Below are 13,790 nucleotides of genomic sequence, written 5' to 3'. Positions count from 1 at the left end.
ATTGGCGTGATTACTAATTTTAGAACACAGACCATCGCCGGCACCACAAAAAATCGAACCTCACGTAGCCACTGGGTTATATCGCCGCTGTAAATAACCCAACGAAACGCACCCAAAAAACCAACAACAAGCCGCGATATTCGCGTCTCTCGTGAAGTTATCGCTTTCGCCTTATTGATCTCGGCTCATCACTACTCTCTCTCTCTCTCTCTCTTTTGGCACACTCACCCTGATTGAGAGCGCTGTACGTAGGCACATCGTGAGACATGTTGAAGCTTAGACGTGAACTGAGCGTGGATCAGCGGTACAATGGGATCGAAACCTCCGCGCACATTCGCCGCCGCGGCGCCGAGACGGAGATCGGACGGAAATGTTGGTATCTCTCATCGTGAATGTGTGCTGAGACAGACTCTTCCAGACTACGCGGTCACCGCTTGCGCCGACACCTGCGCAACTGTGCCCGTCCCAACAATATTACATTACGTTCAAAAAATACCACCACCTGATATCGCGATCTTTGAATTCGATTATTTTCGTTTCCTAATCGTCGGGGCAGGTCGCGATTGAACCAGATTTTCCAGAATTTCGACCATATTATGCGGTAGCTTCGTTCGCCATCTTTGATTTATGTTTTGAATCGGGAAGTATCGTAGACAATCGATCGTATCAATCGTAGACAAAAAATTTAACTTCCTACAAGTTTAGAACTTATTGCCATTTTTAGTAAAACGTACAAAGTGGGCGAGTAATTTGACGAAAAGATATATTCTTCCATAAATTCAAGATGGCGGTACAAATAATTGGAAGAAAAATGGTAGCGTTGAAAAATTGTTGTTTTCAATTTACATTCCAACTGGACTATTTTTTGGCTCGCTTGAAAACTGTCCGTGCGGGGTGGCGTAGGCGGTGCCCGCGTGACTTGAAAAGGTTTGTATCGTAGACACTCACCAGCGCCGGCTGGGGGGAAGACGTCATCAGGAACTGTAGCCACGGACCACACTCTCATATAAAAAAAATTCATTACAGATATGTTTGAATATTTTCGAAAAAAAAAATTCTCGAAAAGAATATTTCCACAGCGGCGCATGTATCAAATTTTGTTCTAAAGTGAATAGAGCTCATTTTCGCTGAGAAAAATCAATTTTGTGATCATGGCATTTGCAATGTTTTAGAATTGGCTCCCAAACGACGGCCATTTTTATTTCATTTTTAGTCAAACAAAACTTGCAACATTTTTCAAACTGTTCGAAAACGGAGTTTTCTAGAAAAATTGATTTTTGTTTCATTTTTCGCTGAAAACGATGACTTACTCGTTTGTCAAAAAATGAGGCAAAAATTGTGTTTGACCAATTTGCAAAAAGAAAACACAACTTTTTTCATATTACAATTTTTTCACCACATGCGCAGTTTTCGAGTTATGAAAGATAAAATATTAATTGACTACTTCTATACGCAGATGGAAAAAAATCTTGAAAAAATTAGAAAATACATATTTGGTGCGGTACAAGTATTCCTACACTACTTGAGCTAATATCAACCTGATAATTTTGAATCTTTCGTTTCACAAGCTTGAATTAGAATATTTCTAAAAACAATTTTGCGCAAATAGAAAGAAACTCCTAGCAAGCAATCTTCGACGCATATCTCAATTTGATCTCGATATTAAATTTAAAAAAAAAAATAAATAAAGAATAAAAATATATTTACTTTGATAAAAAATGACTATTGACAGGACTCAAAAATTATTGAACTTTTTCTCTAGCCCTAAGAGGCCCCCTTTTTAATCAAACCTCTGGTACGACGAACTCTTAATTACTACGCATTACAAGTGGGCGTGCCATACGTGTTCTTCTACGACTTTCAACGCCATGTATTTGGATTTTCCGGTGTTGCTGATGCGTGAGTCGTGGGTACCCGAATACACACTAATACGAGCATGTTTCTTTGCCTGCGAACGCTGAGCGCAACTTACAGCGTTGCCTAGCGCCACACCGAAATGGGCCGAATTGTATAAGGTGCTGAATTTCCGTCGACTGCGGGGTTGCCATCTCACCATATGGCTACCAGACATGTTATATATTATCAGTACACCATTCGTCATGGATCGTTGACGGCGTAAAACGCACGCGTGTAAAATTAAGAATTACCCTATCGGTTATTTACCGACGGAGCACCGCAAGCAGCGTAAGCAGTCTGCGTCCTCGATCGAAAATTCTGATTATATGCTTCTCGACGGCGCATTGCCGTCTCGATCCGAAGCTAAATTACGCGAAAAAGATAGTAGTATTGGCCGCACGCTAATCCGAAAAAGTTGATACAATGCTTTCCTTATTACACACGTATGTATCCAATTCCAAAGCCTTTGCGATTTCTCCGCAGACAAGTTGTAACGAGGATGGATATCGTCATAGGAGGCAAAAGAAACGAAAGGGGAAATGTCAATCGCGTACTACTGTATCGAGACTCGTGATTACGCAGTTTACCGGGTTGAGAAGAAGGAAAGTGGAATCATAGAAATATTTCCGAGAACGTCACATCGTTGATTACGTAAATTAGAATATGAATTCTGGGATATTTCTTTTTTGTTGTGTTTCTTTAACAGACGCAGCGAATACTGTGCAACAACGTTATAACTATACTGTTATATTTTGAATGTTCAGCTTGAATCGAAACTATCTTTTCTGCTACTGTTCGTAAATATAGCTTTCGTACGAGTTATTTTCGTTCAGAGCGTTTCGAACTTTGACTCGCAAGATTTTATTCCAACACGTTCTTCGAGTTACCTTTCTTAACTGTATCCCGAAACGTTTATTTTTTTTCTTCTTCGTGGTTGTAAGATTAGATTTTTTTTTCATTCGGGGTTAATTCTCGCAATCAGGTGTAGGATCAATTTTTTTTCTACAATAGTTTATTCACATACAACGAAACTCTTCTGATCGCAAAATTTGAATTGTCTATTTAAGAATATTAACAATTCTCGACTAAACGTTGTGTTTTCTTTATCATCGTATTTTGCAGGCAGAAAAAAACCACTCAAAACCATTGTGATAACAGAATGTATCATTGGCCGCAAATTGTTTGTTACATTTTTCATTAAGAATTGTATCTGTCTGTATAAAATTATACCAATAACTGGGATGTCAAAAAATGCTATCGGAGCATTGTTTTGTGAGTGTTTGAGTTAACATAGTAAACTTGGGGGAAAAAACATAATACTGTATAGATTTATCCTGCTGGATGGATATGATCCATACCTTGGAATGGAGTTTCGTCTTATTGGACTTAATATCGTCGTGATAACGGAAGCAGAATTGTTGCATTCTTCTCTCTTTGACACGTATATTTTTATACTTATTCATCGGCGGGTTTTCTAGGCAGATGCGAACCTATCAGTTCGTTATAGGCTTTTAAATAAAAAAAAAAAGTTGGTCAGTTTTCCAAAATGTATATTTATTGATTCGTCTATTCACAATTGGAACGGATTGGGCACGATAAGTACAAAAAATGTACACGAATGCACTGATTGTGAGGTTTTTTATTTATGGATACATGTAAAATCATCTAGTTTTGTTTTTAACATAACAACGTGGATACCAATAAAACCGTATTAATAAAGATGATGAAACTATCGATTATAGTTGAGTAGAATGCTTTGTTTCTAATTTTTTTTTTTTTTCTTTTATTAAAACGAACTTGAAACGGAATGAAAGAAGAGTTTGCTTTTGGTTATATATTTGTTCACTAGAATAAGATGAGCGGGAGATTTCGTTAGAAAATCATATTATACAAAACGTGTATATTAGAATTGCATAGAAAATATTGGTCGGCGATTACAATTATGGTATACCATCATAAAATTAATGGAACGATACGAGGTTCAACATTGGCCTTTACAATAACTTACATTTATTTGTTATGTTCTGTGAACAGATGTTTATACAAATATGAAAGGTGAGTAAAATTGTCATGAATAATGCAATCCATTAATATCACATGTACAAACGCTTGCGTGCGTAGTAGCACACATTGCACACATATAGTGGAAGAGAGGATGCCTTGGTCAATTTCGACGTTGTCGTTAATATGTCGCATTATCCGAGTCCACGTAGCTCATATGCGGAAAAGGATTGTCAGCCCTATTCTATATGCAATTCTAAACAAAATCACTCCGATACATTTTCATTTGACGCAAAAATAAAGAAACGGCGTAAATTTTACGAATTTACAATTACGATTTCATAGAAATCATATATTTCTTCAATTCGTCAATTGAAAATGTGTTGCGGAGTTATTGTTCAGGATTGCATGCATAATAGGGCTCTTGAACTTTTCGGATTCGATTCGATACGAGATTTCGGGGCTGGTCGTGTGCATTGCGTTTCTCACTACAATCAAAATTACAATAAGGACCTTCATAAATACTGCGGCAATTATTAGTATGGGTCGATGTCGGGTGCACCAGGAATTGCTCGGTGGCATAATGCGCCGTCCTTCGTCATACTGCTCCATCTGTACAAATACCGGTTCTGAAAAAATGTTCAGAAAATCAAATTAGGCTTAACGAAAATAACTCCAATTACTGCAAGCATCGTTCACATTTTTGTAAAAGCACGTTCATATGTCGAAAATAGGAAATATTCGAGGGGAAATTATTCATAGTGATTTTCGTGGAGGATAAAAGTTTGAAATTTCAAAGATTTTCGTATCTCGTTACGCGTTATTACGTAACAAAATTGCAGTAAAATCGGAGTTCCGACACCTGATCGTTCATTTATGCACAACTTCTCAACCTGAGAAAACAACGTTTCAACATACGATGAAAATTAAACCGATTTCCAAAATACCGTCCTTGGTAACTTACGAAAAATTCGGTATATTGATCTATCATTTCTCGAATCATGATTATATTCTTACTATCGACTACTGCAAAACATATTGGATTTTCCGAATTTACCAGTTACCAACTTTAATCCGACGAGGAAAATGCGTTTGACTCGAGCGCGGCTTGGGCAAGAAATTATTGCGCAAGATGTGAAGATCTCACTGTTTCAGGCATACAAAAACCAGTATCCTAGAGCTTATAACTATATTATATCCATAGACACGTATAAATGGTTGCATCGTTCCAGGTGACTTGCAGGCTTTCCTTGTTTGTGCAATTCCGAAACTTTGGTAGGCTATTCGCGTGTTGAGCTCACTTATGTTAGAACGTAGTTACGGTTCGTAACTCTGAAATTGAAAAAAAAAGAGAAAAGGGCGAAGAGTAAGTAGTGAAAAGAAAAACTTTTACCGCGCAAAATCTACTTGTAATTACGGAGATCTTCAATTTTGTGCTTGAATTTCAAAATGCCCCATCCTTACTTACTATGAAAGGTCGGTTTATATTTTCTCGCAAACTTACGAATGAAAATGTACAATTCACGTCCCAGAAATTTCTTTCTTAGACCGAGTCATTTTCGAGAAAAAAAATGTTGATTCTTCGAAATTTTCGCTTAATTAAAAAATTAACGCTATTTTATTTCAATCTAATACTACCTGTCGACAATCTAACGCTATCTGATCTGACGTTGAACTTCTGAATTGGCCGCAAAAATTGTCCTACAGTAGTTTTGAGTTTCTCAAAGATAAATCAAACAGTTGTAGCAAAAAGTATTTATTGAATTTATTGATTTCTCAGACGATTTTTATGATATTTTAAAAAGTGATTCTTCAACTTTCCGGTCTTTGCGTGAGCCTAAAATTTCATTGTAAAATTAGAAATAAATATTCTTCTTTTGGGTATTTATTCGTCCAAAAAATGGTCCTAAATTTCGGGTGCACGCAAAGCGATTTAAATATTTACTTAAAAATTATATTCGTTGATTTTAGTTGAAAATCGTGACCTGAGCGTTGGACGGCGCAAATCGATTATGTATCCAACTTCGCAGCAGCAGCTGAGCTGGCATTTGTTTTTTCAGCGTTAAATAAATTTTTTTTTTTTTTTTTTTTATGGTTAAAAAACTTCAATCGTCCACATTACGTGAAATGTTTATGATCATAAAATGCGAAGTTGCATACCTGTTGATTATCCTCTTATAATTTATAGCCTTCGGCAAGAACGTTCGTAAAAGCTGGTTCTCTTTAAATGTTTTTCCACTTTTATTCCGTTATCGGTACGCGATAAAATCCGGCAGAAATATTATATGACAACCTTAAATTGATAATCTGTACGTAGTGCTTTTCGTACGAGGAAAATCACTTCCGGTAAAGCGTACCAAGGACACTTGTTGCCGCAGCCAGAGACGCGGTTGATGTGACCTGACCCGCGGCTCCAGAGTCTGAACATTGAGTCTTGACCTCAGAAACTCGACGAAGTCATATCGATCATTCGAGATTTCAGCAGAGTCGAACCTTCCACGAGAGATCGAGATCCGTCACGCATGCTTGAAAAAACTTTTATGTCCTCACAGATTTTTGGTGAAAAATAAATATGTTACAGACATATTTAAAAATTCTGAATTATCTTGATCAGGTTTCACAACGATTCAACTCGTTCGCTTTCCAAGATAACAATGCTGAAAGATCAAAATTCGTCATATAAATTCACATGTATGAGACACGGAGAGAATTCTCCGGCAACGCTGAAGACTTGGCAGACTTACGTGAAAGAGGATGAAAAAAATATGAAGTAGTAGAACGATTAATTAAAAAAAAAAACATTTCGATGAATTTCAATTGCTTCTCAACCGTTTGTTTTTCTCCTTCTTAATTTGCCTTTGTACGGCACTAATAATAAATATTCTATATTACATTTGACGTAATAACTTGCCCACTGTTAACTTCCGCACTGTTCGTAATAGAATATTGTATTGTGTTTATATGCTATCTGCTTATAGATATCAATTGCGTGGTTAACCTGTACGCGTGCAAAATTTCACGCTTATCGGAAAAATTAAAGCGACTAATGATGTATCTAATAATTAGGGTCCTGATAAATATGCATTAAAAATTAAAAAATACGTACACACAGATAATATAGACTTGTAGAAAGAATATAGAGTAAAAAATGCTGTCAAAATAAAGTGTGTTCTACTCGACAATAGTTGTTATTTTTCACTTAATATTTTTACATATTTTGTAATTTTTAATACACATTTATCCGGGCCCTACTAATAAGCGATGAATTGTTTCTGGACATTCCTACAGTGTCGTATGTGTATATGCTTGAGATTGGCTGTTTTCTTTCGTTTTTCTACTATCTTGACGAGTTTCTCTTGCTTGCAACAAAACCTGAAGCACAAATTCGCATCGAATGATATCGATATCGTAAAGTTGACGTACATATTACGTACTTGCAGATATTCATTTACTCAAAAAGAGGGGACACTATTTTTTTTCAAATGTGGGCTTAATCTCCGTCAAAGGGACAAAATCCTCTTGGTGTTACACTCAGTGCAAAAACAGGCGATAAGCAAACCGAGCAAAAGCGATCTTCTTCCTTATCAGAACAGAATAAGGTTGAAACGACTCTCATCTACACTTCTGGACTCTGCTGCAGTACCGACCTCAATATCAATTTAAAACCCCCGCAAATTCTAACTGCGCCCATCTTGATGTCTCCGCTTGTGCCTCGAGGCTTATTCTCCCGCAGTATTAATCGCTTTGATGTTTATGACAGGTAAATTTTTCGTCACATGAATTCGTACTCCGCGCACCGTGAATACTCCTGATGTCTATGTTTTCTATCTACCTGTTCGTTTTCATAGTGTCACTTTTTTGGCGCCACCACACAACTCATCGGAGCACCGAACACATACGTCTCTTTTATACTGTTTGATGATTTATCCACTTCATTGAGCCTCAAACTCTGACTATAGCGGTCCGTCATTGGATACAATGCGGGGAAAAATGAATTAGCTATTTTCGATAGTGAAAAAAAAAAAAAATACATTGCCGAGTTCCATTGCCTGGTAATATCTGATTAAACAGTTCAAATATATCCATTTAGACAAGCTATGTTAGGTGAAAATAATTTTTCATTGTCATCGGACATACGCGAAGTTGATTAAGATTTCACACTGTCATTTATTTTCCGCAATTTATAATCACGCAGCAAGTTGACTTTGCAAAGCATGCCATATTGTACGTCAATATCCACTCGAAGTCTGTCTCCCGGTTTGATTTTTCAACTTTTGAGCGATAGAATGTGCCTCATAATTGCTCGCGGCGTTGGGGACGTACGGGATCGGTTTCCGAAATTTTGAAATGTTCGAATGGACCGCGATTGTGGCCCCTGGGGATGGATGGTCAGATGATTCCTGAATTTCTCTCCGTGAATCGAACTGACTCGTCGTCAGCCGGATTGCTCTGACCCTGTTCATACCTTGTTTATCCATTAACAACCATCATCGCCGTATTTACGGAACTTTGGGTCAGTAGCGGACCGTTGAAACGTAAAAGATGTCATTCCAGTTAACAGTCGGTTTGGTTATTGACTAGTCCACCACTACTACCTCGAATAAAACCATGGATATAATCCACGTCCTACTTTCGATGAACTTTGCGCTCATCTAAGGATCCATCGATTTATTGAGCATATTTTCTGACGTAGCTGTGTATCAATATAGTCAACGATGCTAGTTACAACAACGTTGTCACTGACGAACGAACCGTTTTTGATTGCAGGTGAAAATCTGGTTCCAAAATCGGAGAACGAAGTGGAAAAAACAGGACAACATCAGCAACGCCGAGGCGGCGGAGCACAAGAATCAAAACAACCCGAAGACCACCCAGCCGAAAACAAAGACGGGGTCGTCGGGCGGAGGGGTAAAGAGTTCCGGACCTCCGCGAACGTCGGTCGAATGTAGTTCCGACTCGAATAATTCTCTCCTGACCGGCGACGGGTCGGTTTCGGAGAGCAATACTTCGGAGCAGAATTCGATGCCGACAAATCTCTCGCTTGCGCCGCCGGAGCGAGTTCCTCAGCCTCACCTAACGCCGGGGATGCACGAGCAGTCGATACAGGAGAGAACTGTGTTATCGCCGGAACCGACGAGGTTCATATCGAGGAATTACGACGCGGTGAGAGACCTGACAATGAGCAAACCGCTCCTGAGGGAATACGACTTCAACAGGGAGCTGAAGATAAACCTGCGGGACTTTGCCATTGGTAAAATGGAATCGCGAGGACTCAGCGGGAAGGAGAGCTCGATGATTCACAAGAAGGCAACTGCCATGCCGGCAGAGATTGATAAAAATTTGAAGGACCTCAATTTGGACTCGGACGCCAACTCCGAGCCGATCGGATTTGTCGTTGCGCCTGCGACTCTCAGGCCTTCCGATGGCGAACCAATGGAGAGCAGCGATCGGGATTTCGAAGAACCGGCATCTCCGCAATCCGCCCTCCAAATCGACGAGAGGGACGACGATGCCAGTCCGGAACTCTCCAGCTAACTAAGGCTGTACTGAGTCGCGTGTTTCCATCATCCATTCGGCAAATGGCAGTTCAACGATTCGAAATTGCACTAGCTTACAAGCGATCAGGGTTTACTCCTTGAGTGATTTTTTTTTCCTTTTTTTCAATTGAGAAAATGGATTATCCGCGGAAGACAGAAACACGAGGTTGTAATCAGTTTTCAGATGGACCTCGAACCGATAGCTTGTAGACCAAGTTGATGTCAGAAGACACTGACAATGAATCTCTGATCTGTGACGAGTGCGCAACTTCAAGTTTCTCCCATTCAAAAACAATCACAGAGACCTTTCGCATTCGATGAAATACGATGAACTGGATTTTTTTGAAAATGAAAGACGATTTGTAAAACGAAAATGTGTAATTCCGGTATGTTTACTGTTTCGAACTCTACGCCAACGGATGTTCCGTTCTTTTTCGACAATATCTTTGCTTCAGCATCCACTTCGCGCGCACAACTATTGTTTTATCTGTAACATTTTTTATATTGCTTGTACAAATCAGTAACACAGGAGATAGCTTTGCTGCAAAATGCCGTAAAGTCGCTAATTAGATACGCCTATCGGTCAATTTGAAAAAAGATACAAACGTTCGCGTAAAATGCATCCGAATATACGCAAAACCGAGAACCAAAAAATTGCAATTCTCCTTTTTTATCAACAAATTTTACCCAATTTTCCCGTATTTTAAAAATTTCTCTCTTTTCTCAATACAAGGGGCACGACTTTTCACGTTTCGTACGCACAAACATTTGTCTTGTTCGTTGTTACTTACAACTACAACAGTATGTATACATCTATTTCTTCGAGCTCTCGAATGCATACATATATATATGTATAGATACCAACCTGCACAATGTATACTGATATAGCGATTTCTTAGAGGAATAGCCAGGATTCACGAGCGATCGGTGTTTATTTGTAATCCGGCACAAACTCGGCTGTCCATGCACTGAGAGAAATTTTTAGTTCCGGTCACCGCTCAGTCCGTAACTATTTTTATTTTTTACCACGATCGAAAAATATAATTATAGGTAGAAAATGAAAATTAGTTTTCTAGCTGTTACCGGAAAATCTAGTATCCGTTGCTGTTCTTTCTCATTACGATCACTGTTGCTATATTTTCTTGCAACTGTTGGGAAAATTTAATGCTTGTGCAATGATAAATTGCCGTTAAAGCCTTGTTTAACTAAAAAAGTAGAGTTAACCTCACAAACTGATTTTGCGTTGCAATTACCAAAAACGGATCGACGATAGCGCAAAATGGTTACGCGTACCTCGTTTTTCGCAATCCCAACAATATTAAAACAGTTTTCTTAACGATACCTGTTTTACCGAATTTTTCTAGTTACTGTAACAAATCAAATTTTTCTCTCAGTGTGCGTAAAAAACGGCGGGATTAATTTTTGAAGCAGAGCAAATTGACTAAAAATGAGCGAGTTAGACCAAATTGACGACAAAGCTTGGAATTAGTTTTCGTCACTTAGCACGCTACGCGTCTACTTTATCTGCAAAGTGAGAAATTCTTATAAAACGGGTATAGAATCAGTGCACGGTAGTTTAATGTTCGTTTAGTATCGCATCGCATACATTTTATAATAACGCGAGTCTTGCTTTAGTAATTGCCATTTGTCGTGCCATATCTTCTTCGGGTATTTCAATATCGGCGGGTCTAAGAAAATGCCCAAGTTACTACGTAATAACGCCCTTAATAAATTATGACAAGCCATGAAAATTTTTCTACATCTCTGTACCTTGTCGTTGTTATTATTACTATTGTTGTTGCTACTATTATCACGACCACCACTACTACTACTGCTGTTACTATTACTACTAATACTACCAATACCACTAAAACTACCACTACTCCTACTTTTACTTTTATATTTCTACAAATTTTTGTACATTTCACTGTAAATTTCTAGATCTTCGCTATATAATCATACGCATTGTATATTGTTCGGTAAATTACGATCCGATAAATCATTTAATTGGATCTGTTATCGTTATAGTATAAATTTTCGAACACAGCAATTAGGTATACCCTGATAAGTATACGATTAATTATGGAACTAATGTATAGACACTTGTATATATCTACCACGCGTACACTCACAGTGACGAACGTATAAGAGCGATAGAATGAATTATTTTATCGATCATATCGTATCGCTGTAACAATGTCGCATCTCAAAATTTTCTTCAACAACATCGCGTCTGAAATTAAAAGTCTCGGGTTGCATGATTTTTCTGTGTAATATTGTATAACATACAATAGTATATAGAAAATTAATTTATTAACCATTATGTCCGAGTGAACGACGCAAATATTAGAACTCGGAATTCATTACAATCTGTTTCAATTGTGCAAGATTTTTCGTACCAGTGGCGTGGATTCGAAACAATCTTGGGAATAAAATCTCATCTGGCGATACGATACTAACGTTGAAGAAAATTCTGAGGCAAGAAGTTGTTCTGCTCAGCGCGAAGAAGGATTTCGTGAAAAAATTATGAAAATTTGACTAGCGAAGAAGAACTGAAACCAGAAAATTGAATCACTAATGTTTTCTCTTCGTCGTACATCGTATCGAACAGAGTCACTGAGTGGTAACACAGGATTAATCGAAGGTTGGCAAAACCTTCTTTCAAATAGACGTACTATTATGCTCGGTAAACAAATAAACAACAGATACCGTAATTAGATTGTAGAATGGATGACTTACGATCGTACTGTGCATCCATTTATAACAATACACAGCGTGTATACCGCTGCTCCGTTGTTGTAAGAATTGGCAGGAAGAAGCGCAGATAGTGTTTGATATGACGATGATTAGCGCGATGAAAACACTAACGAACAACAATTTTGATAATAATAATAATAATAATAATAATGACGATAGTGAAAACAATAATAACAACAACAACAATAAGAATAGTAATGATAATAATGGTAATAATTGTTATGAAATAATCGATACTAATACAATAATGACAGCCGGAAGAATGAAAATAGCGTTAATAATAACAAAACGAGAATAAAATTTGAAGTTGTAACGATTATGATGATTGATGATAGGAGCAAAATAATAATAATTACATAGTACATATTTTACACCATTTGCCATATTTTACACCTGTCACACAGTCTGTACATCTTTACATCGGTATAATTATACATATACATATGTTACGTATAAAAATTGTAAGTAAATATATATGTATATATACTAGAGTGTTTAAAAAAAAACCGACTATTTTTTTTTTTTTTTCGAAGAACATTGAAAAATCTTCCGAGTGTCCCTCAAAAATGACCTCGGTAAAATATGAGCTCTTAATATTGATATTTAGAGGTGGCGATTCTCAATTTTCTATTTCCCATTTAAATAACATGGGAAAAACTTTTTTTTAAATTTAGAATTTTATTGCTCGAAAACGAATCAGTGTGAAGATATAAACAAAACATATTCTTGTAGGAAATTTTACGCTCTGCAAAAAAGGTCTGAATAAAGATTTGCGTAAGGTAAGTCGCTTCAGAGTTATCAGGCCTCAAACATCGAACCGCTTGAAATAACGATGTTATTAATTTATAAATGCTACAAAACTGACTCATATCACTTAAATACACAACATTATTGATTTTAAAATTAAAATTATAGACTTCCAATGAAATATTAATTAATAAATTTCATTAATCAACGATATGAGTCAGTTTTGTAGCATTTATAAATTAATAACATCATTATTTCAAACGGTTCGATGTTTGAGGCCTGATAACTCCGAAACGACTTACCTTACGCAAATCTTCATTCGGATCTTTTTTGTAGAGCGTAAAATTTCCTACAAGAATATGTTTTGTTTATATCTTTACACTGATTCGTTTTCGAGCAATAAAATTCTAAATTTAAAAAAAAATTTTTCCCATGTTATTTAAATGGGAAATAGAAAATTGAGAATCGCCACCTCTAAATATCAATATTAAGAGCTCATATTTTACCGAGGTCATTTTTGAGGGACACTCGGAAGATTTTTCAAAGTTCTTCGAAAAAAAAAAAATAGTCGGTTTTTTTGAAACACTCTAGTATATATATGTATAATGTGATTACCGATTGTTATAATTGTTCCGGTGATATGCGTAACAACGGTAATACCGATGCGGTTACTAATTATAATCATTGTAATAATATAAATAATAGGATTAACAAGGACTATATATATATATACTACATATATACATATATATATATATATATATTCTACCGAAGAACAAGTGCAATTTAAACTGTGATGCAGGGACGCGAAATCGCGTGCATTGCAGGACCCTTTGATGTGTGTACATAAAT

General features: G+C 37.0%; 1 protein-coding gene across 1 annotated transcript in view; it reads left to right on the top strand.

The window, feature by feature from the left end:
* The window catches only part of LOC124183831, a 214,304-nt gene extending 203,794 nt beyond the window's left edge, over nt 1–10,510 (top strand). The window contains exon 3 of the mRNA XM_046572897.1: nt 8,665–10,510. Coding sequence (XP_046428853.1) covers nt 8,665–9,432 — 768 coding nt within the window. The 3' untranslated portion in view covers nt 9,433–10,510. The remainder of the gene's footprint in view (nt 1–8,664) is intronic.
* Nucleotides 10,511–13,790: the final 3,280 nt, after the last annotated feature.

Source organism: Neodiprion fabricii, chromosome 5, assembly GCF_021155785.1.
Source record: "Neodiprion fabricii isolate iyNeoFabr1 chromosome 5, iyNeoFabr1.1, whole genome shotgun sequence".
NCBI classification, from domain to species: domain Eukaryota; kingdom Metazoa; phylum Arthropoda; class Insecta; order Hymenoptera; family Diprionidae; genus Neodiprion; species Neodiprion fabricii.
This window is presented reverse-complemented; position numbering and strand designations above follow the sequence as displayed.